Source organism: Eptesicus fuscus, chromosome 4, assembly GCF_027574615.1.
Source record: "Eptesicus fuscus isolate TK198812 chromosome 4, DD_ASM_mEF_20220401, whole genome shotgun sequence".
Classification (NCBI taxonomy): Eukaryota; Metazoa; Chordata; class Mammalia; order Chiroptera; family Vespertilionidae; genus Eptesicus; species Eptesicus fuscus.
In genome coordinates, this window is record NC_072476.1 from 44,683,776 (window position 1) to 44,705,634 (window position 21,859).

General features: G+C 39.0%; 1 protein-coding gene across 2 annotated transcripts in view; it reads right to left on the reverse strand.

The window, feature by feature from the left end:
- Window positions 1-21,859, reverse strand: part of LVRN (laeverin) — a 64,901-nt gene that overhangs the window by 17,636 nt on the left and 25,406 nt on the right. For both annotated transcript variants that reach the window (XM_008144455.3, XM_054714981.1), the window contains exons 5-13: window positions 19,970-20,124; window positions 17,910-18,023; window positions 10,094-10,237; window positions 9,485-9,550; window positions 9,329-9,394; window positions 8,778-8,950; window positions 6,133-6,209; window positions 5,648-5,787; window positions 3,209-3,264 (exon numbers count right to left, since the gene is read on the reverse strand). In XM_008144455.3, the coding sequence (XP_008142677.2) occupies window positions 3,209-3,264; window positions 5,648-5,787; window positions 6,133-6,209; window positions 8,778-8,950; window positions 9,329-9,394; window positions 9,485-9,550; window positions 10,094-10,237; window positions 17,910-18,023; window positions 19,970-20,124 (991 nt within the window). The remainder of the gene's footprint in view (window positions 1-3,208; window positions 3,265-5,647; window positions 5,788-6,132; window positions 6,210-8,777; window positions 8,951-9,328; window positions 9,395-9,484; window positions 9,551-10,093; window positions 10,238-17,909; window positions 18,024-19,969; window positions 20,125-21,859) is intronic.

Below are 21,859 nucleotides of genomic sequence, written 5' to 3' on the forward strand. Positions count from 1 at the left end.
CATGTAATAGAAAAGTCAGCGAAGGCCTCCTGGAGGAGGAATTTGAGAAAAACAATGAAAGATGGGTAGGATTGAAATGGGTAGTAAAAAAAGAGGAAGACAGTTTAGGACAAAGAAGATTATTGGGTATTAATGTGATGGGCAGACCAAGCTAACAGGAGCAGAGAATTTCTTTTGTGTATAGTTGAGAGGTGGGGCCTAATAGGAAAGGCGGATCAAAACTGTGAAGAGCCATGTGTATCAGGATGTAGAATTTACATCCTGACACACATGGCGGGAAGATGTTTAGACACCTGGGTACCATCATGAAGGTGATACCTAAAAATCCTATATAATAAGAGAGGAATATGCTAATTATCTGTTACGCCATGAGGTGTAACAACCGGGTCACGGATCTGCAGGAGTGTGGGGCAGCGAACTACAAGTGGGCAGCAGAGGGCTACAGGAGGGGGCAGGGCAGCAAGCAAGCAGGAGGTGGAGAGCTACAGGAGGGGGCAGGGCAGCAAGCTATGAGGGGGAGGGGAGCTACAGGAGGGTGTGGCAGTGGGCGGAGAGCTACAGGAGGGCAGCAGCGACCTACTGGCACACGGATTCATGCACAGGGCTACTAGTTTTATTATAATTGGGCTCAACAAGATAGAATGGAATTCAAAGGAACTAAAGGTTAGAAGCTAATGCAATAGGCCAAGCAAAAGACAATGAAAGCTTGGCTTAGTATGGAAGCAGTGAAGGTAGTAAGTAAGGGGAGAATCCAAAAGACTTTCCCAAGAATGAATAGATAAGACACGGTGACTATTTGGGAAATGTGGAGGAGTTCAGGATATCTCTTATGTTGCAAGTTTGGGTGATGGGAAGAATAGTGGCACCTCTGACAGAGAGAAAAAATGATAGCAGGAGCAGTTTAGAGACAAATGAAGTTCAGTGTCTCAGGTGCTGAATTTAAATGACCACAGGATAAATAGAAGACAGGAAGAGACAAGTACAGATGTAGGCTTAGAAGTCATCAACATATCTTCCACAAACATTTATTGAGTACCTTATATCTTCTAGACACTGTACATGTAAATAATAAAATCACTGAAATTTAAAAAATGCATGCATTATCCAAAGGGAGGAGAGAAAAAAATAACATAACCATCACTGGTCTTAGGATGCTCACAGCAGCAAGAAGAAGAGAAGCCAGGTACATGAGGAGAACTACGTTTGCATATTGAGGTCTCAGGAAGCCAGTAAAGAAGTTTCCAGGAGGATGTGTTCAACAGTACCAAAGTCAGGGTAATCTTAGAGCGGAGTTTCAACAAAGTAGTGAGCAAGGAAGTATGCTGCAGGTTACAGAGGGGAAAAGTAGTAAGGAAATAAAAGATAAAATAAGCAGACATTCATTCAAGAAATAAGACAAGCCAAAGAGAGAGTGAGCACACTAGATAATTTATTATGTATACTCCTTAATTTTATTGTCTGAAAATGTAAATTCTGAACATATATTAATTTGCCTGGTCAAATACTTACCAGCTGCTTTTATATATATGTCACATTTTATTTATATCATAATGAATAAGGGTGATATAAATAAAATCAATAATTTTGCAATATGTTAAAATACATGCCATATCTCATTAAAATTATACCTATAGCCATCATCATCAGGTATCATAAATCACTTCAAAATTTTAATACATAGTCTATTTCCAGCAACTCGTTTTTTAGATGTCAGCTACTTTATTTCAACACTCAATATCACAGAAAAATATGAACACAATCTTCCTAAATTTATCCATTTTAACATTTACTAGAGTTTACAAAGGTAAGCTTGAATCACTTGTAATTAACCTAAGTTTTAATTCCTGATTGATACTTTTAAAATAATGGTTCTTACGCTTTTTATAATCCTATCTAATAAAAGAGTAATATGCATATTGACCATCACTGCAACACACAAGATGGCCGCCACCATGTGGTAAAAGATGGCAGTCCCCATGTGGACACAAGATGACCACCACAAGATGGCCAGCAGGGGAGGGCAGTTGGGAGGGACAAGGCCTGCAGGGGAGGGCAGTTGGAGGCAACCAGGCCGGCAGGGGAGGGCAGTTAGGGGCGACTAGGCTGTTAAGGGAGGGCAGTTAGGGGCAATTGGGCCAGCAGGGGAGCAGTTAGGCATTGATCAGGCTAGCAGGGGAGTGGTTAGGGGGTGATCAACCTGGCAGGCAGAAGTGGTTAGGGGCAATCAGGCAGGCAGGCGAGCAGTTGGGAGCCAGCAGTCCTGGATTGTGAGAGGGGTCCCAAATTGGAGAGGGTGCAGGCTGGGCTGAGGGACACCACCCCCCTCATGCACGAATTTCATGCACCGGGCCTCTAGTAATCCTATAAATATTTAAACACTATTATCTTTTTTCTCTTTATATCATTTCTACTGCATCCTTTTCAAACTTTTCCTTTAAGGTGTTTCTTTCAAAACATTGAGTTATCTTTGCTATTCTTTTAAAACCCTTTACAAATTCTCTATAATTAGTTTAAATCTTATTATACCAAAGTTAATTTAATTGAAAATATATAGGACTTTGATTATAATTGAATGCCAAGGTTTGACTTGAGAAGAACATATTCTTCCTCTCAAAATTGTTGTTGTTTTTCATGGCTTTCTAATTGTAATAGACATTATTGCTCTTTCTTTATAGGACTTTCTTGTCTTTTTTTTTCTTTTTTATTGTGGGAAAATACACATAAAATTTGTCATTGTAACCATTTTTAAGTGTACAGTTCAGCAGTATTAAATACATTCATAATGTTGTGCAACCATCACCACCATCTGTCTCCTTAACTCTTTTCATTTGTAAAACTGAAACTCTGTACCCATTAAATAATATCTCCCCCTTTCACCTTTCCCCCAACCCCTGGCAACCACCATTCTGCTTTAAGTCTTTGTGATTTTGATTACTCTAAGTACCTCATGTAAAGTGGAATATTACAGTACTTTTCTTTTTGTGACTGGCTTATTTCACTTAGCATAGTGCCCTCAAGTTTCATCCATTTTGCTGCACATTCCAGGAACTTTTATGTAATAAAATGCTGCTATAACTACAGAATTTGATCCTAATCTTGAGAAGTTATGGCCTGGATATGCTAAAGAACCAACTACATAGTGATGAAGTTCATAATGATAAATTCTCAAGGTGAACTCTAAAACCATGTGAGCAGAAAATATACTCACTGAGACAAGGAAAAGGCATCATCAATCAACTGCAGTCTGTGGATAACAGGAATAGCCTGCAAATGAAATCCCAATATGTACAGAAAAGATGAGAATTTTTTTTAGTAAAAAAAATAATTTGAATAGAATAACATTTAAAGATCATTGTTAATTACAAAGTACTTTTACATGACTTTCTCATGTACAGAGAAATGATAAATACGAAGGGTAGTCCCCATAATTTATGTATTATACATCTGTTTTTGATAAATGATCCCTCTGGATATGAATCATCAGGCTTAAATAAGGCAGAGAGTTTTGCCAGGATTCTCCCTGAAAACAGCATGTTAGAAAATAAAAACAGGAAGCCAAATTTAAAAGGCTTCTCTAAAACAGAAAGCATACATTAAATTGTATGACAATGTCCAAATTATTGTCAGGGGGATTTTTTGGCATGGGAGGGCTTAAATAACTATTATTTAGCACTATTTTGGTAACATTGAGGTACTCTTTTAAATGGTATCTCTCTTCTCAGGAATTTACTGCTTTGACACAATACCACCAATAGGGCCCTTTGAGTCACGGGAAGGCAGGAGTCAATTGCCAGCCTAACTCCTGAGGCTCCTGTTTGAGCTCTTTGGCTTTGCCAGGCCACAGGACTCTGTCTCAGCTGGAGTGTCCTAAGGATGCCCAATGCCTCCCACAGTATTCCTTCAATAGCTCCAGTCTTTGCATATATTTGGTACTAGAAAAATTATCTTCGCCTACATCCCTTTGAACATCTGAGCAAACCAAGCTTAATTCTTTTCTTGGGAGTAGTCTCTTTTTCCTTCTGGTGATAATAACATATTTTCTAGATTAATATTAATAACTGAAATGTTTTTTTATTTGCTCACCAACTATGTTGTAGGAATAATTAACCTCAGTCTTTAAATAAGTAAATCTGCAGTGGTTTCAAGATCATTGCTATAATAACATGACCTAAAGCTTCCATAGCCAAGAGTGCCCTTAGAAGTTAACAAGAATTTAGCTACTCAGAAAAAGATTTTAAAATGTCAGCGTAAGTCATTTTTGTAGCTTTATACAAAAGCATAACAATAATTTTTAAAAACTACTGAACGTGTTCTGAATGCCTGAATTGTGTCAGGCCTCTGTTAGACATAACACATGCATCACTTCACAGGCAGTCCTCAGGTTACGTCGGACTCGACGTACGTCGTTTCATGGTTACGTTGCCATCTCCCATTTATTTATAAAAAAAAACAAAAGTTCCGTCATTTCGATGTATGTACATATGTGCTTTATGTTTTTTATTATTTATTTACCACAAGTAAAGGTCAGGAATTGTTATCTTTCTTTTAAATTTTTTTTTTACTGTTTCACTTCATTACTGCTGAGTATGTGCTCCATGTGAGTGACGTAGGTGCTTTTGTAGGTGGGTTGTGACTTCATGCGAAATCGCGTTACATCATGCCGTAGGAACGGATCTCCGACGTAAACCGAGGACCTACTGTATTTAATCTTCGCAACAACCCTTTAAGGTTGGCCTGTTACACCCATTATTATACAGATAAGAAAACTGAGGCATGACTGGCCATATAAGAGGCCTAAGGTCACACACCTGGCAAACGATGAACATAAACACAAATCTACCTGACCAAAAATCCAAAGTCTGGACCAATGTTCTTTATTGCCTCTTCTGGTGGAGAGGTTCCTGCATGTGTCTCAGAGAATTTCCAGAGTGAGACACCTAAGATTTCTTTTAGTTCAACACTCTGGTTTTACAAACGTCATCTCAATGAAGACCCCAAGATTTCAGAGCTGAGCCAACTCTATAGACTTGTAAGCCAGCATTTATCTCCACCAGTGGAGATTTGGTTTAATTCAACCAATAAAAATCTTACTGATTATAGCTATCCAACATTTTAATATTTACATATTGTATGATGATTTATAATTATTTCACAATTTAAAGTGATATTGGATTATTATTGATATTTGTGGATTAAATTCTCCCCTCTGAGGGAGAGTGAGAATAAAATTTTTACGAAAATTAACATTTTCTAGTATATACTGCACATCTATTATGGGCTTAGAAATTTTAAGTATATGTTTACCTACATCGTCTCTAATCCTCATGATAAATAAGTAATATATAAGATTATTTCCATTTAAAATAAGAAATGAAAGCAGAACATTTAAGTAACTTGCCTAACATCACAAAACTAATGGTTAATAGGAAAATGTATTCTTATTTTTACCTAGAAAGCTAAAATTGTTGTGGAAAAGTGAGATTAATGTTCAAAAATACAAAACACTCAACCAAAATCTCCTCTTTCTAAGAATAAGTAATGAGGGGAAGGTCTCTTCTCATTAGACAGACATATGAAAGCTCAACTCTGAAAGGCTAGAGAGTGCAATACTAATGATACGTAACAAAAGGTATAAAAATAATCTTACCTTATGATCTTTTTCAAGCTGTTGATTTAATTTCTTCCAACCTAATTTATCATAATTAACTCTGTAATATCCAGTCATATTCAAATTTAAAATCACCCAGTCATGATCAGAATTTGAAACTTGCATTTCAGGGAATAATTCTACAAAGAAATATGTGAAATATGTTTGATACGGTACATTTGAAAAATATTTCAATATATGTTTATACTATATTCTCTTAATTCTAAACAATAAAGCCAATGAAACAAAAATTAAAGGAATTCTAATATATATATATCTTACCATATAATTATATTTTTTCACATTAGTAGCTTTTGATTTGAAACTTTTCTTTAAATCTCTATGTTCAACAAGAATGATATCATAGTTTAGTTTTAAACAGGATAGCTTTTCAAAAGCTAAATATTTCAACTTTTTATCCTTTGCCTTTATATTATATATATTCATGTTTATATGTGAAGATATTTTAAAAATTTGTTACTTACTGCTGCTTTTATCTAGCCAGACTAAAGACTGTATAGTTCCATTTTTCATCCAAAGAATAGGTACAATCCATGTGTCACTTAGAAAAAATTTTAAATTCAGTTAGTTTTCACATAAGAATGTAAGCACTGAGCCAATGTTAAATGAGATGATAAAATAACAGACAGAAATTGGTCATTCCCTCTGGATATGTAGGACTTGACTTTTTATTATTCACTGTTGATTTTACAAGCCAGTTTTGCTTTAGCTGTTTGTTTACTCTCTCTTGTTGTATCTTATAGATTGACTTCTTATAACTTAAGGTAACTTCTAGGACTATCTTGTATCTGAAATTTTAAAGACCTGTTTATAATAAACTAGAGGCCCAGTGCATGATTGAATCATGCACGTGTAGGGTCCCCTACACGCTTTCGCTTTCGATCGCGGGGGAGCTGGGTGCCTGTCTGCTGGTGCACCAGGCCTTTCGGAAGCCTCCGGAGGCTTCTGAAAGGTCTAGTGCCGGAGCAGACAGGCACCCAGCTCCCCTGCTTTTGATGGTCCGCGGCGGGACGTGAGCTCGCTGCCCCAGAGGCCCCTTCTGTGCCGCAGCACAGCTGCCGCTGGCGATGCGAGCTCAGCGTCCCGCTGGCCCAATCGGCTACCCCAGCCACCCCGAGTCCCGCCCCCTGCGCCTCCCGCTGGCCCAATCATGGGTGTAGCGGCGTGATGGTAATTTACATATTACCATTTTAAAAATATATATATATTTCATTGATTTTTTTACAGAGAGGAAGGGAGAGGGATAGAGAGCCAGAAACATCGATGAGAGAGAAATATCGACCAGCTGCCTCCTGCACACCCCCCACCAGGGATGTGCCCGCAACCAATGCACATGTCCTTGACCGGAATTGAACCCGGGACCCCTCAGTCCGCAGACTGACGCTCTATCCACTGAGCCAAACCAGTTTCAGCTACATATTACCATTTTATTAGGTAGGATTATAGTCACCTGGCCTGTTCATAGGTTGTTCAAATGCTGCAGACAGACCCAAATCCATCCTTGCCAAGAGAGGTAAAGAGTAATTTAAGAAGAAAAAGCTTGGCAAATATTTCAAAATACTTTTCTGCATCAAGCTTTCTCCCCATCTGAAAAATGTTCAGCATGGCCCTAGCTGGTTTGGCTCAGTGAATAGAGCATTGGCCTGCAGACTGAAAGGTCCCGAGTTCGAGTCCCATCAAGGGCACATGCCTGGGTTGCGGGCTCGATCCCCAGTAGGGGGCGTGCAGGAGGTAGCCAATCAATGATTCTCTCCTATCATTGATGTTTCCATCTCTTTCTCCCTCTCCTTTCCTCTTTGAAATTAATTTTTAAAAATAGAAAAATGTTCAGCATGAATCAGCCAGATTATTCATATTTCTTGAATGCCAACATTCTTTCCGTGTTGGTGGACATGACCTGGATGAAGTAGCTGACCACAAGGAGGACATTAGTCATCTGAAGGGACATGCTACTTGGAATTTGGGCAATATTTTTCAATCTTGCTTAAATAGAAGTCTGGGTTCTCAAAGGCATTAAACTGAGGGTCTCTGTTTTACCTCATGACTAAGGCATAACTCTTCTCAAAAGACACAGAATATCACAATGAGAAGAGATCTTTAGGTCTCTTGTTCTTCATCCCTGGGGTTTTAAAGAAAGAGTAGGAGGACCTGAAAATTTTGGTGGTGGTTTTGAAAATTAATTACTCATTTGTGGCAATACTACAATGAGATGTGAGGATCAAAATTTTATGAAAAACAGTTGAAAATTATCTAACAAATTAAGAACTAGAAGGGAAGGGAAGGGAAGGGAAGGGAAGGGAAGGGAAGGGAAGGGAAGGGAAGGGAAGGGAAGGGAAGGGAAGGGAAGGGAAGGGAAGGGAAGGGAAGGGAAGGGAAGGGAAGGGAGGGAAGGGAAGGGGAAAGTGATGAATATTAAGCCACTTTATACTCCTTACTTCATTTTTAAAACAATCTACTGGGATACCTGTTATTATGTTTACTTTATAGATAAGTCAATTAAACTCAGAGATTTTAAATAAGACTTACCTAAGATTTGAAGTTTGTTGGAGTTCCTATTTGAACCCTATTTGAACCCAGGTCTAACAGTATTGAAAATCCATAATTCTAATGATATAGGTATGGGTACAAATACACATATACATGCATGTGTGGACATGCACAAAACTATTCCTCAGACATAGTTACCATTCAATACTGTTTCTAGAGAAAAGAAGATGACCTTGCAACACAATATCCTTTTATCTTAACTAGCATGAGGTCATCTATGGCTCTAGCGTATTGCCTGTCACCCAGAATCCTGAGTAATTTATTTCTGTCTGAAGGACAAAAAAGAAATACATAACACCCAAAGCTTTGGTCAATGGTGTTGAGGAGGGGCACTGCCTTGAAACCTTAAAAGCAGGTCTCTGGCCTGGCTCAGGACATCAGGGCTCTCCCTCATTCTAGCACCCCAGGAACGTTCTACACTGAGTCCTAAGTCACCATCCCAGAGTCACTCTGCAAAAAGGTGTGGCCAGCAGGGGTTATGCTTCCTCACCCACAGGCTGGTTTCCATTGGATCAGAACTCAACCCCAAGGGAGGTAAAGACAGAGGAGCAAATCTACCTACTTGTGGGTGAGAAGAGTCTGATTTTTAACCTTTCCAAGATAAAATGGTTCCTGTTTCATGATGCCAGTAGATACATTTAAGGTGATAACTGGAAAACCACTCTGGTAGGTCCAACTGTCCATTATACTTTTTACTGTTGCTGGCAAAACAATTTTACTCTGGTCATCTATGGCCTGTTTTAAAAAAAATCATCAGAAAAGCAGATATTTATCTTCAAAATCTTTTGAGGTAGCAATCTCCTAAAAGAAATGACATAGCTATTCTATATAGTAATTCCCAGTGGGTGATATACCGGGTCAAATTCAGAACTCCCTTCAACTCTATACGCACTCATTAAACATATATTTTTAGATCTAATATGTGCAGGCTCTGTTCTGGGCACTGGGAATACAGTGGTGGAAACTAAAGAAACAGCCCAACTTAAGGGAGTTTCACAAACAAGGTAAAACTGTTTTCCTGTGGCATTGCCATAAAAGCATGGCCACCCCATCTTGTTGAACTCTATCATACAGAACAACTCAGCAAAAACATGTCAGGAAGTAGGCCAATACCATTTGAAAATGCCTCCAAAGATCATCTTGCTTAGCATTTGAGTAAGAAAATGTCTCCAAATACGACTGTAAAAATAGAAAAGTTAAGATTAGAATAAATTACATCCCAAAGCAATTTATGTTTATTGCCTTCCAGGTAACATTTTGTAAACTCACCTTAAGGGCGCTGATAAATAAATTCTCATTCAGGAAACTAGAAAGCATCCGGACCATAGACGCTCCCTAAGACATAAGAAGTTGTTCATGATTTGAACAAAATTCAATATCTAAATACTGACACATTCCATTTCAACAAGCATTATGCTAGACTGTGTTCCTGATTACATTGTGCACTTTAGTTGAATGTTTCAGTTATTCTAAATTATTTTAATAAAATGGTAGACTGTCATTAATTAATAGGTACAAGGTGAACTAATGCCCTACATATAAAGAGTTCAGGGTACACAAAATGTTTTAAATTTATATATATAATAACATATGGCAAAAATAAATTTGTACCAAATAGAAGGGTTTACCTTAAAAGTAGCAAGTGTCTAAGTCTATTCATAATGGTACATGGTATTGAGCACCTAAGATGTGCTTGATTAATATTTACTAGATAATAATTGATTTAACCACATTTTCTGAAATCTATCTACTGAATAAAATTAGGGTTATTTGTATCAAAAGTTGTACAATAGCATATTAGCTTATGATCCTTGGAATCCATTTTATGCAACTTTCTGCAAGAGTTCAGAACAAAGGGAAATATATGACTGATTTTACCTTATTGTAAGTAAATATGTCAAAGAGCTCACTTATTTCATTAGTTTCTGTGAAATTTTCCACCTTCATGGATACAGCTCGAGTCACCATGGCGTGATCTTCTCTGAGAACATCATGTAAAAGGTTAGAAAAAAATACTTCATTCTAAAAGGAAATGATTGAGCCACATTAAGTTCTGAGGTGTCACAGAAACACAAAATTCAATGTTCCCAAAATACTTTAACCTTTTGCACTCGGATGTCAAGTGTGACTCGACATGGTTAGCATAGGTAGCAGCTCTTTTTATACTCTGAATGTATCAATAATTTGAAATATAAAAAAATCCAAATAAATAAGTTTGTATGAAAAGAAACTCCAGTTTTTTATTCTACTGCCGTGCTTTGTAAAATCTGGGGTATTTAAAAAATTAAATCCCGAGTAGAATAAAGGAATTGAGAAAAAAGCAAGTGAGTGAAAAGGGTTAAAAAACTGACGTTGAAGAAGGAGGAAAACAATAATTAAGAAGTGCTCTGTGAGCTACAATATGCCAAATAAGCAAGGATTCCATCTTACCTAATAATAGATAAACATGTAAATTGACCATACCTCTGCTATGCCACCAGCCAATCAGGAGTGATATGCAAATTAACCCAACAAAGATGGCGGTTAATTTGTATACACAGGCACCGAGTGACTGGGGCGGGACGCTTGTGTCATCACCATGGCGATGACGCAGGCGTTCTGTCCCACCCCCCCCCACCCCCCCCCCCCCCCCGGTCTCTCAGGGCCTCTGGGAAGCGTGGGAAGGCGGGGCCAGAGTAGAAAGGGGCTGGGCCAGAGTGGAAAGGCGGTGCCGACAGCCAGGGAAAGGAAAGCCCATTCTAGCACAAATCTTCGTGCATCAGGCTTCTAGTGAGTAATAAAATTCTAGGATACTTTCCTCCCCATTTGGTGTCTTTCTTTATTTCAATTCTTAAAAAATCAATTACAAGAACTCCGTATACATTTTTCCTAAGGAGGTCCCTGGGGTGGTGGTGGGGTGGGGAGAGAATAGTATCTCTTGGTGGTTTTAACTGTCTAAAATTTTATAGAGAATTATTAAAATCTAATATTAATCTAATTACTAATAGCAAACACTTAAGATTGATCAGTATCTCTTTCATGGACATTCATAAACCAAAAGCATGCCATATTTATAAATTCACAAGAATGCTGATATAATAATTTGTAATTGGAAATAAATCAACAGATTGGATATAACAGTTTATATGTAACTCATACATTAGAAGAAGGCACTTTGTTATATTTTAATAAGAAGTACAGGACTCTATACTGGTAAAAGACTAAATCTCTCTGACCCATGACAAGGGCCATTTCTTTCTGAAGAAAAGCTGAAAGGATAACCAAAGTATAGCCAAGAGGTGCATGGGATGGACGAGCCAAAGAAGGAACAGTGGAGAAGTTGCAGAAATAGCATACCCTAGAGAGCCCCTGATAATCCACATGAAACCTCTTTTGGGGGTCCCAATGTTGACTCTCTCACCCCTGGACAATGTTAGATAAACTTTCAAATTCTATCCCACTTCCATTAGCCTATGTTCCAATCATCATTCTATTAGCACAGTGTTTTTAGATTTATTAATAGCATTGATTAGGCTCTTACCAAACTCTGAGAAAGCCTGTCATTTAGGGCAATGCATGCCAATAAAGACAATCTTTAATGTCAATAAAGGTCACCTGGGGATTTTGTCAAACTCATATTCTAATTCAGTTGGTCTGGGGTGGGCCTATATTTTAACCAGATGACCTGATATTGCTAATTTGAGAATCACACTTTTAGTCACAAAAATTTAGGGAAGACATCTACTTAAGTCTCTTCTTATTCATTAAGTATAGGTTTTATTAATTTAACACTCAAGAGTTCTGCGTCTGCATATGGTTCTCTGATTTTCCTTCTCAATTTTAATCTAATGACTAGATTAAAAGTCCATGATCTCTCAAAGATCATTGAAATAAGGAGTTAAGCTTAAAAAAATTTTTTAAAGCTTATGCTAATTTTCTCAAGTGCCAGGATCTGATGCTCTTCTAGCAAGGATTGTATTCACTCCGCTGCACAGTAATTGAGAAATGTAGACTCAGAAATGAGTAATTAAGAACCAATGATGAAAAAATAACTAAATGATACAAATAGAGGCTAATCTTACCATCTAAGCTTCAAAAACACCAGTAATACGTTTTCAAGTTTCCCAGATATGACAATACCTTAACCATTTTATTTGCATTAAGAGGTACTGATTGATGTTAATATATTCTATTCAATTAAGAACAGGGCAAAATTTTAAAAGTGGGCAGAAAACCTGAATAGACATTTCACCAAAGCGGACATACAGATGGCTAATAGACATATGTAAAGATGCTAACAACACTAATCATCAAAGAAATGTAAATTAAAACCACAATGAAATACCACCCCACACCTGTCAGAATGGCTATCATCAGTATGTAAATCAACAAACAACAAGTGTTGGTGAGGATGTGGAGAAAAGGGAAATCTTGTGTACTTTGGTGAGAATGTAAATTGGTGCAGCCACTATGCAAAATATTATGGAGGGTTTTTTAAAAAATTAAAAATGGAACTGCCTTATGACCCAGCAATTCCACTTCTGGGAATATATCCAAAGAAATCCAAAATACTAATTTGAAGGAATATATGTACCCCTATGTTCATTGCAATAGCCAAGACAGGGAAGCAACCCAAGTGTCCATCAATAGATGAGTGGTACATATATACAATGGAATATTACCAGGTCATAAAAACAATGAAATCTTACCATCTGTGACAACATGGATGAACCTAGAGGGTATTATACTAAGTGAAATAAGTAAGTCAGAGAAAGACTAATACCAGATAGTTTCACTTATATATGGAATCTAAGTAACAAAATAAACTAATGAGCAAAACTGAAACAGCCTTATAGAAACAGAAAACAGACTGATGTTTGCCAAAGGGGAGGGAGTTGGAGGGCTGAGTGAAAAAGGTGAAGGGATTAAGAAGCACAAATTGGTAGTTACAAGACAGTCACAGGGATGCAAAGTACAACATAGGGAATAGAGTCAATAATATTGTAATAACTATATATGGTACCAGGTGGGTACTGAGAAAATTGGGGGAGAACACTTTGTAAAGTTTATGACTGTCTATAAAGTATATGCTGCACATCTGAAATTAATACAAATAATGTTGAATGTAAACTGTAATTGAAAATAAAAAAGAACATAGAGGGTAAGTCTAATCATTTTGGGGGAATGGAACTTCTTTCTTTATTGACTCTAAGCATAGAGGTATAGAGAGTATGGATAGGGCTTTTGAAGAAAACTAAGATTTACTGCATGTATATAAAGTTTATATATATGAAAAGAGTCATGTAAACACACACACACACACACACACACACACACACACACACACACACACACACACACTGGCTCCTTGAGAACAAGAACACTCCCGGGTGCTTTCTCTGCAGAGCACGGTGCTTAAAGGCATGGGCTTTGCAGTCGGAGAATTTGGAACTGCATCTCACCTTTGGTATTTAATAACTCTGAAACCTTGCACAGTGTACTTAATGCTTCCATGCCTGTTTCCTCAACTATAAAATAGAAAAAATAACAACTATGTTCAGATGATTGTTTTGAGGATTAAGATGATGTGTGCATAGAATTCACAGTACCTGGCACTTAAGTCCTCAGTGCTCAGTTAATGGCAAAGACCATATCACTGTTGTCACTCTCGTCATTATCCTAGTGATTAGACTGGATCCAGACAACTGGGTTATAATCACAGTTCTGTCCCAATCAGGAAAATGAACTTGGCCAGTCACTTAACCTTTTGATATTTCATTCTGCTGGACTATATAATGTCCAATCCAAGGGAGAAAGAACAGAGGCACCACAGAGCAGCTGGACGGCAGGGCTGTGGACATTTTATAGGATATCTGAAAAGGGGAGAATAGGTGCATGGAACTGGGACATTCAGATGCTGCTATATCAGCACTTCCCAGAAACTGTGATTTCACAAACAGATGCAAAAAAATTTTTTTAAGTCTGTAGGGCTAAGACAGGTTTGTAAACTTTTTATTCTACTGTCTTTTATATATATATACATCATCTATGTATCATTAACATCTATACTAATAACAGAGAAATAGGAACTATATATATAATTGATTTCAGAGAGGAAGGGAGAGGGGAGAGAGAGATAGAAACATCAATGAGAGAGAATCATTGATTGGCTGCCTCTTGCACGCCCCCTACTGGGGATGGAGTCCAGAACTCCAACATGTGCCCTTGACCAGAATCAAACCTGGGACACTTTAGTCTGCAGGCCAACACTCTATTTGCTGAGCCAAACCAGTTAGGGCTCTACTGTCTTTTTAATCAACAGAAACAAAACATCATCTATGTACCATCACCATCAATACTAATAATAGAGAAATATGCAAATTATCCGTTACAGTGTCACATCACAATTGGGTCAGCAGGCTACGTCCCCTCCCTCTGCTCAGACAGCTGCAAGGACTGGGATAGAATAAGATACGATAGGAGTGGGTAAGAAAGGAGAGGGAGAGGAAGGCAGGCCTGCATGCAGACAGGCCGAGAGGAGAAACAGAAATACAGAAAGGGAACAAGAAAAAGATGCAGGAATGGAAAAGGGAAGGAAATGCAGGGCTGCACACAGGAGAGGGTGTAGACCGCAGGGTGGGGCAGGTGCGCCCAGCGAGGGGCGGGGCAGACATGGGAGGAGGGCAGTGGCTCCCAGCATGGGCCGTTGGTGGGGAGGCGGCCACAGGTCCAGGACAGAGTGGTGGACGGTCCGAGGCCTTCTGGGTGGAGGTGCTCCGGTTTGGCGGTGGTGGCAGCAGCGCCCGGCCTGCACGGCCTTGGCCACCCTCGCTGTGCCGGGCGTCCCGGGCAGGAAATGGGAGCAGGACAGTGGCAGAGAGGCTGGGAAAGAGGGGACGGTGAACACTTGGCCGGGCTGAGCCCTGGGCTGGGGTTAATGCCCCCCCCCCTAACGGAAGCTTTAAGAAGGGAGGGAGGGAAGAATTTATAAAGGAGTCAGTAGAGAGCAGAGTTAAAGAAGGAAAGAGGATGTATGAGTGAACTGTAGGAGCTATAATGAAAATCAAGTATAGTTGTGTACTGGGGACAGATTTTAAAAGTAGGAGTCAGAAAAGAAAAAAGATAAATGATAGTGAATAATTAGGCAGGTAGATAGATAGATATTAAAACAGTGGAAGTAAGTAGAGAAGAATGTATGGGAAAGGTAGGATGAGAGAGAAAGAGGGAGGGAAGAAAAGTTTTAAAGGGGAGCTGGTAGAGCTTAAAAGGAGAATGGGAAGAAGGAAGAAATGGGGGAGGGAGCAAAGCAGGTCCGAGGGAGGAAGTGAAGAAAAAAATTAAGGTGGGAAGGAAGGAAAAGGGGAGGGAGGGCAGGGGTGAAGATAAAGGAAAGAAGGAATGTGGGGAGGGAGGGAGGGTAGGAGAAAGATGGGAAGAAGGATGATGGAACAGAAGTAGGAAATAAGAAGGAAAGAAACGTTTATAAATGATGAGTCAGTAGGAAAAGTGTTACATAAAGGAGAGAGAAAAATTGTGTGAGAGAGAGAAGCCAATAAGGAAGTCAAATACAATTGTGTGTGAAGGGGATAAGATTTAAAAAAAAAAGTTAATAGGGGCGACCAGGCCAGCAGGGGAGAGCAATTAGGGGTGACCAGGCTGGCAGGGCAGGGCAGTTAGGGGGATCAGGCAGGCAGTCAGGTGAGTGGTTAGGAGCCAGAGGTCTCCGATTGCGAGAGGGATGTCCAACTGCCAGTTTAGGCCCGATCCCGCAGGCCTAAATTGGCAGTTGGACATCCCCTAAGGGCTCCCGGATTGGAGAGGGTGCAGGTCGGGCTGAGGGACCCCCTCCCCCACGTGCACAAATTTCATGCACCAGGCCTCTAGTCTACACAAATAAAAGAGAAACATGCAAATTGACTGTCACTTTGTGACACCCACAGCCAATCAGGAGTGAGTATGCAAATTAACCCTACAAAGATGGTGGTGGCCCCAGCCCCCAGTCACTCCAGGCCTCTGGACAGCACACATGCAAGCGCCGAGCGGCCAGGCAGGGCGGGACGCCTGCTATGAGGGGGAGGGGAGAGCAGAGAGAGATATAGGAGTGGTGCTCAAGCTAGAGTGAAGACTGAAGGCTCTGGCCGGAGTGAAGGCCTGGGTCCCAGGTGCCAGAGGAAAACCGGTGCTGGCAGCCAGGGGAAGGAAGGCCTATTGCACGAATCTTTGTGCAACAGGCCTCTAGTCCTTTCATAAAAGGCAAATTTTATTACCAATATATTCTTATAAACTCCTTCAAAGTGAAGAAATTTAGCCTGTAAGGAAGAGCTGGCCAGTGGAGCTCAACATTTCAAATAGCAATACACTCTTTGAATGAGTGGGGATGGGGAGAGGACAAGAGGCCAAGAATCCAGTTTGGGAACCACTTGGGAGGTGAGATGAGAAAAAGGCTGGCGAAGAGCAGCAGAAAGAGCTGCCCTAAGCATCAGAGAGGTGGTGGGAGGCAGGACTAGAAGGGAAGAAAGGGCCTCTGGTTTGTTATAAAGGGGTGAGGTTTGTGTCAAAGGATGATATTAAATCTAAACACGTAAACATCTAAATAAAATAAAGTCAATTTAGCTTTATCATGGCATCCTGAAAGCACTACCTAACTACTCTAAATAAATTATCAAAAATATAAGTTAGAGTTGAAATCATCAGAATTGCATACCCATAAATTTATCCTTTTTTTCATATTATTAGTTACTTAAAACAGCAAAATAATATGAGCTATAATATATAAACATCAGTAATATAATATATACTAGAGTCCCTGTGCACAAAATTCATGCATTGGAGGTTGGGGTTGGGGTCCCTCAGCCTGGCCTGTAGCCTCTCACAGTTCAGGACCCCTTGGGGGATGTCCACCTTCGCAATCCAGGATCCCTCACTCCTTACTGCCCGCTTGCTCGCTCCGTACTGCTTGGCTCGCTGCTCCTTAGTGCTGCCACGGAGGTGGGAGAGGCTCCTGCCACCGCTGCTGTGCTTGCCAGCCATGAGCCTGGCTTCTAGCTGAGCAGTGCTCCCCCTGTGGGAGCGCACTGACCACCAGAGGGCAGCTCCTGCGTTGAGCATCTGCCCCCTGGTGGTCAGTGCTCATCCTAGTGACCGCTTGTTCTGGTCGTTCCACCATAACGGTCACTTTGGCTTTTATTATATAGATTATATATTATACCAACTATATTATATGTGAAATTATATGTACTATTTTAAATATATAATATAGCATATTACTTATCATTAAAGTCATAGACCACCGATTACAACTGCTTTAAAATTATACACATATACCTTAGGTAGGAATAAGTGAAAATAACCTAAAATCAAATAATAGGAAAAGATTATATACATATACCTTATAAGGTTATATAATAACACGTTAGGCAACCTTTAAATATCTTGTTTTCAAAAATAATTAATGATTTGTGGAAATGCTTTTGCTATCATTTGAAGTTAAAAAAGGCATTACACATTTCTGTGTAATTCCCACTTTTATGAATATTTACAATAAATAAGCCTAGAAAAAGAAAACACATTAAAAAGATAACACTGATCATCTCTGGTATTACAGATAATGTAGTATTACTTGTATTTTTTTATGTTTTACACATTTTCAACAATAACTATGCATTACTTTTATAAGTAGAAAAAATATATAAATAAATTTGACAGACATACTTACTCCTGGGAGTTTAGGATTGAAATAATTAACTACTCCAAACTCAAAGTGAGATGCGAAACCTTCATTGAGCCAGATATTGTTCCACCAACTCATGGTAACCAAGTTTCCAAACCACTTTTGAAGATGGAAAAGAAAAGAGTTGTCTTAAATTTAATTTAGGTAATATTTCTTGAAATTGCATGTTAAATAAATGTAGAATCAAAGACAAACTTCATTTGCTATCAATAAAACAGGATTCCAAAAAAACATGTTGTTTTAACATGAAAAATATTAGTCATGCATTCATTTCCCTGAAATAATTATTTCACATTCAAAGTTTGAAAGCAATTTTTGTTTTAAAACTGTGATGTTCAAAAATAATGAAAGCCAGAGTAGCATTTCTTAAACTATCCACTTTGCCCATAAGTTAAATAAAGCAGAAGTTCTAAATGATCACTTAATGTCTACTAATTACAGCATCTTATACAGCAGGATTTGGCTGTAAGCAATTATGTTTTAAAAATATGATTTGATCTGTGCCCTTTTCAAATCACTCAAGTAATCATGTTCTGCAAAATGGTACCACTATAATTATTTTCTATTTGAGCTTAATAGAAAGTGTCAAACAGATGATGAATAGAATCAGGAAAAAAACACACAATAATTTCCAAAACCAACAAATCCACACCCTAGTATTTAACCAAATTATTAGAACAGCTGTGATGTGCTAAGAGTTAGCCTGTATTCCAAAACAAAAACAATGTGTCACTTAGGATATAATAAAAAATGACACCTTGGATGACTAATCAAAACTTGTGGAAGTGTGTGTTGAGTGTGTAATAGGGTGTTTGTTATTCAATCCCAGTAAATCACTTCCCCAAAACTTCTTATGGAACCATATAACAAAATAATTTCATAGTTTAGTTATTTCTTTCTTGACTGGCTTGTATTAATGGAGCCAAGGTCAAAAGACACAATGAAAATTTCCATCAAACCAAATTTCCATCAAACTAAGCTTCTCCAACCACAATATGAAAGTATATAGTTCTAGTGAAATGAACTTTGTTTACATCAGTTTGGGGATGCAGCTCGAGGATTAATTATCACTCATCTCACTGACATTAATATATTGTATATATCCCTTTAACCTCTCTTCCCCCCACCCCGCCCCAAAAAAGAGTAACAATCTACTGATGAAATGTGGATATCTTTCCGTGACCTTTTATGATGTACCTTATTTTGAGATGGCATGAAAACAAATAATCATAACTCTGCTTGGCTTATTTTTCCTGAAGGGAACTTTTTGGAGCAAGTTAATCCTTGGATGTAAATACCTAACCCTTCAATGGACTGTAAGGTCTCATCACTGTGATCCATCAACAACTGTTCAGATCTACCCAGGATCTGATTACATAGAGCCTCCCTTGTTTTTCTCATCATATATATCTATATCTATATCTATATCTATATCTATATCTATATCTATATCTATATCTATATCTATATCTATCTATATCTATCTATATCTATATCTATCTATATCTATCTATCTATCTATCTATCTATCTATCTATCTATCTATCTATATATCTATATATATATATATATTAGAGAGGACAGAGAGAGAAACATTTATCAGCTGCCTCCTGCATGGCTCCTACTGGGGATTTTGCCCACAACCCGGACATGTACCCCTACTGGGGATCAAACCTGCAACCTCTAGCTGCATGAGAAGACATTCAACCAACTGAACCACACTGGCCATGGCTCCCATTTTATTTTTTAAATATTTTCTTTTTTAGAGAGAGGGGAAGGAAAAGGGAGAGAAATATCTATGTGAGAGTGAGACAGCGATTGATTGCCTTCTTCATGCCCACTACCAGGGATAGGCTGCAACCCAACCAACTGACCCATACTGGCCAGGGCTCTCGTCCCATTTTTTGAATAAATTTTTAAAAATTTGGTGTATGGCAGGTGTTGCTGTTTTTCTTTTTTACTTTTTTTTTTTTTTTTTGCTATTTTTGGTAGAGTCGCTGGAAAACACCTTCATGTGAAATAAGAGAAAACATTTTACCACGTGCCTGATGCCCGATCTCGTGGGAGACAATGTGGGAGATCACCGTCTTTTTTTCTGTTAGTTGATCATCTGGTTTCAGCAATAATAATGACTCATCAAATATCATTAGTCCCCAATTTTCCATTGCACGGTTGTCAAAAGTAGGCAAGGCAATAATATCTAAATGGAATTCAATGGAGGAAACAATAGAATCATCGCTTTCAAAAAATTTGAGATTTCCAGTTACAAATATCTCAAAGTTAAATCGTATAAGTACTGAAAAAATACAAGTAAATATGTATAATCTGAGAGTAGACTTTAAAGACAAAAACCAAAGACAGAAGCCAGAAAATAAATTGTTTTGATTATATAAACACCAAATACAGTAGGTCCTCGGGTTACGTCGGTGATCCATTCCTATGGCATGACGTAACACGATTTTCGCTGTAAGTCAGAACCCACCTACATAAGCACCTATGTCACTCACATGGAGCACATACACAGCAGTAATGAAGTGAAACAGTAAAAAAAATTTAAAAGAAAAATAACAATCCCTGACCTTTACTTGTGGTAAATAAATAATAAAAAACATAAAGCACATATGTACATACATCGAAACGACAAAACTTTTTTTTTATAAATAAACTAGTGGCTCAGTGCACGAAATTCGTGCACATTAAGAGGGGATTAATTAGAGGAAATATTTTAATATTGCTATTTGCCCTTTCTCTATAATAGAAGTGTCAGAGATGAAAGAAAATTAGTAAAATGTATATGAAAATCTTCCTCCTGTCAGAGTCTAGGGCATGCCGCGGGTCCCAGAGTCAAGTCCCTGCCCACCCGTGGTGCCTCAAAATCACTCGAGACCCAGATCCAGCTGGCTCTACCCCCATTGGGCGAGATCCAGACCCAACCAGCCCCACCCTTGTCAAGCCCCGCTGGGCGGGAAGCGCAGCCTGAGGTTCCCCAGCCTGGCGCTGAGGTAGGGGGCACAGCCTCAGGTCCCCTGGCCTGGCACCAGGGCAGGGGGTGCAGCCTGAGGTCCCCCGTCAAGCCCCGCCAGGTGGGGGGTGCAGCCTGAGGTCCCCTGTCAAGCCCTGCTGGGTGGGGGGGCGTGGCCTGAGGTCCCCTGTCAAGCCCCACCAGGCAGGGGGGCACAGCCTCAGGTCCCTTGCCACGGCCCAGCACCACGCAACCTCAGGTCCCTGCTGATTGCTCATTATGGGAACTCGGCCTCCGCTGTGGGTGCAGCCATCTTGTGTTATGGAAACCCCCACCCACACTGTGGGCACCGCCATATTTGTGATGGTGTGATGGTCAATTTGCATATTCCCCTTTATTAGATAGGATGGGAGATGGCGACATAACCACGAAATGACGTACATTGAGTTTGACGTAACCCAAGGACTGCCTGTACTTTTAATGAAGGACTTGTATCCAAAATATACAAAGATCTCTTAAAAGTCAACAATAAGCAAATAAACAACTTTATAAATTTGGCAAAAGATCAAAACAGATATGTCACTAAGAATATATACAAATGAAAAATAACCATATGAAAAGAAGCTCAACATCATATATCATTAGGAAATTTCAAATTAAAACAATAACGAAACAAAAACAACGAGATACCACTCACTACACTCATTAGGATGGCTAAAATCCAAAACACAACACCAAATGCTGGAGAAGATTTGGAACAACAGAAACTCTCATTATTGCTGGTAGGAATGCAAAATGGTACAGCCACTTTGGAAGAAAGTTTGGTGGATTCTGATAAAGCTAAACATAGGCTGACCATACAGTCTAGCAACTGAGCTTCTAGGTATTTACCCCAAAGAGTTGAAAATTTATGCCCATACAAAAACTTGCACACACATGTTTATTGCCTCTTTATTCATAATTGCCCCAAATA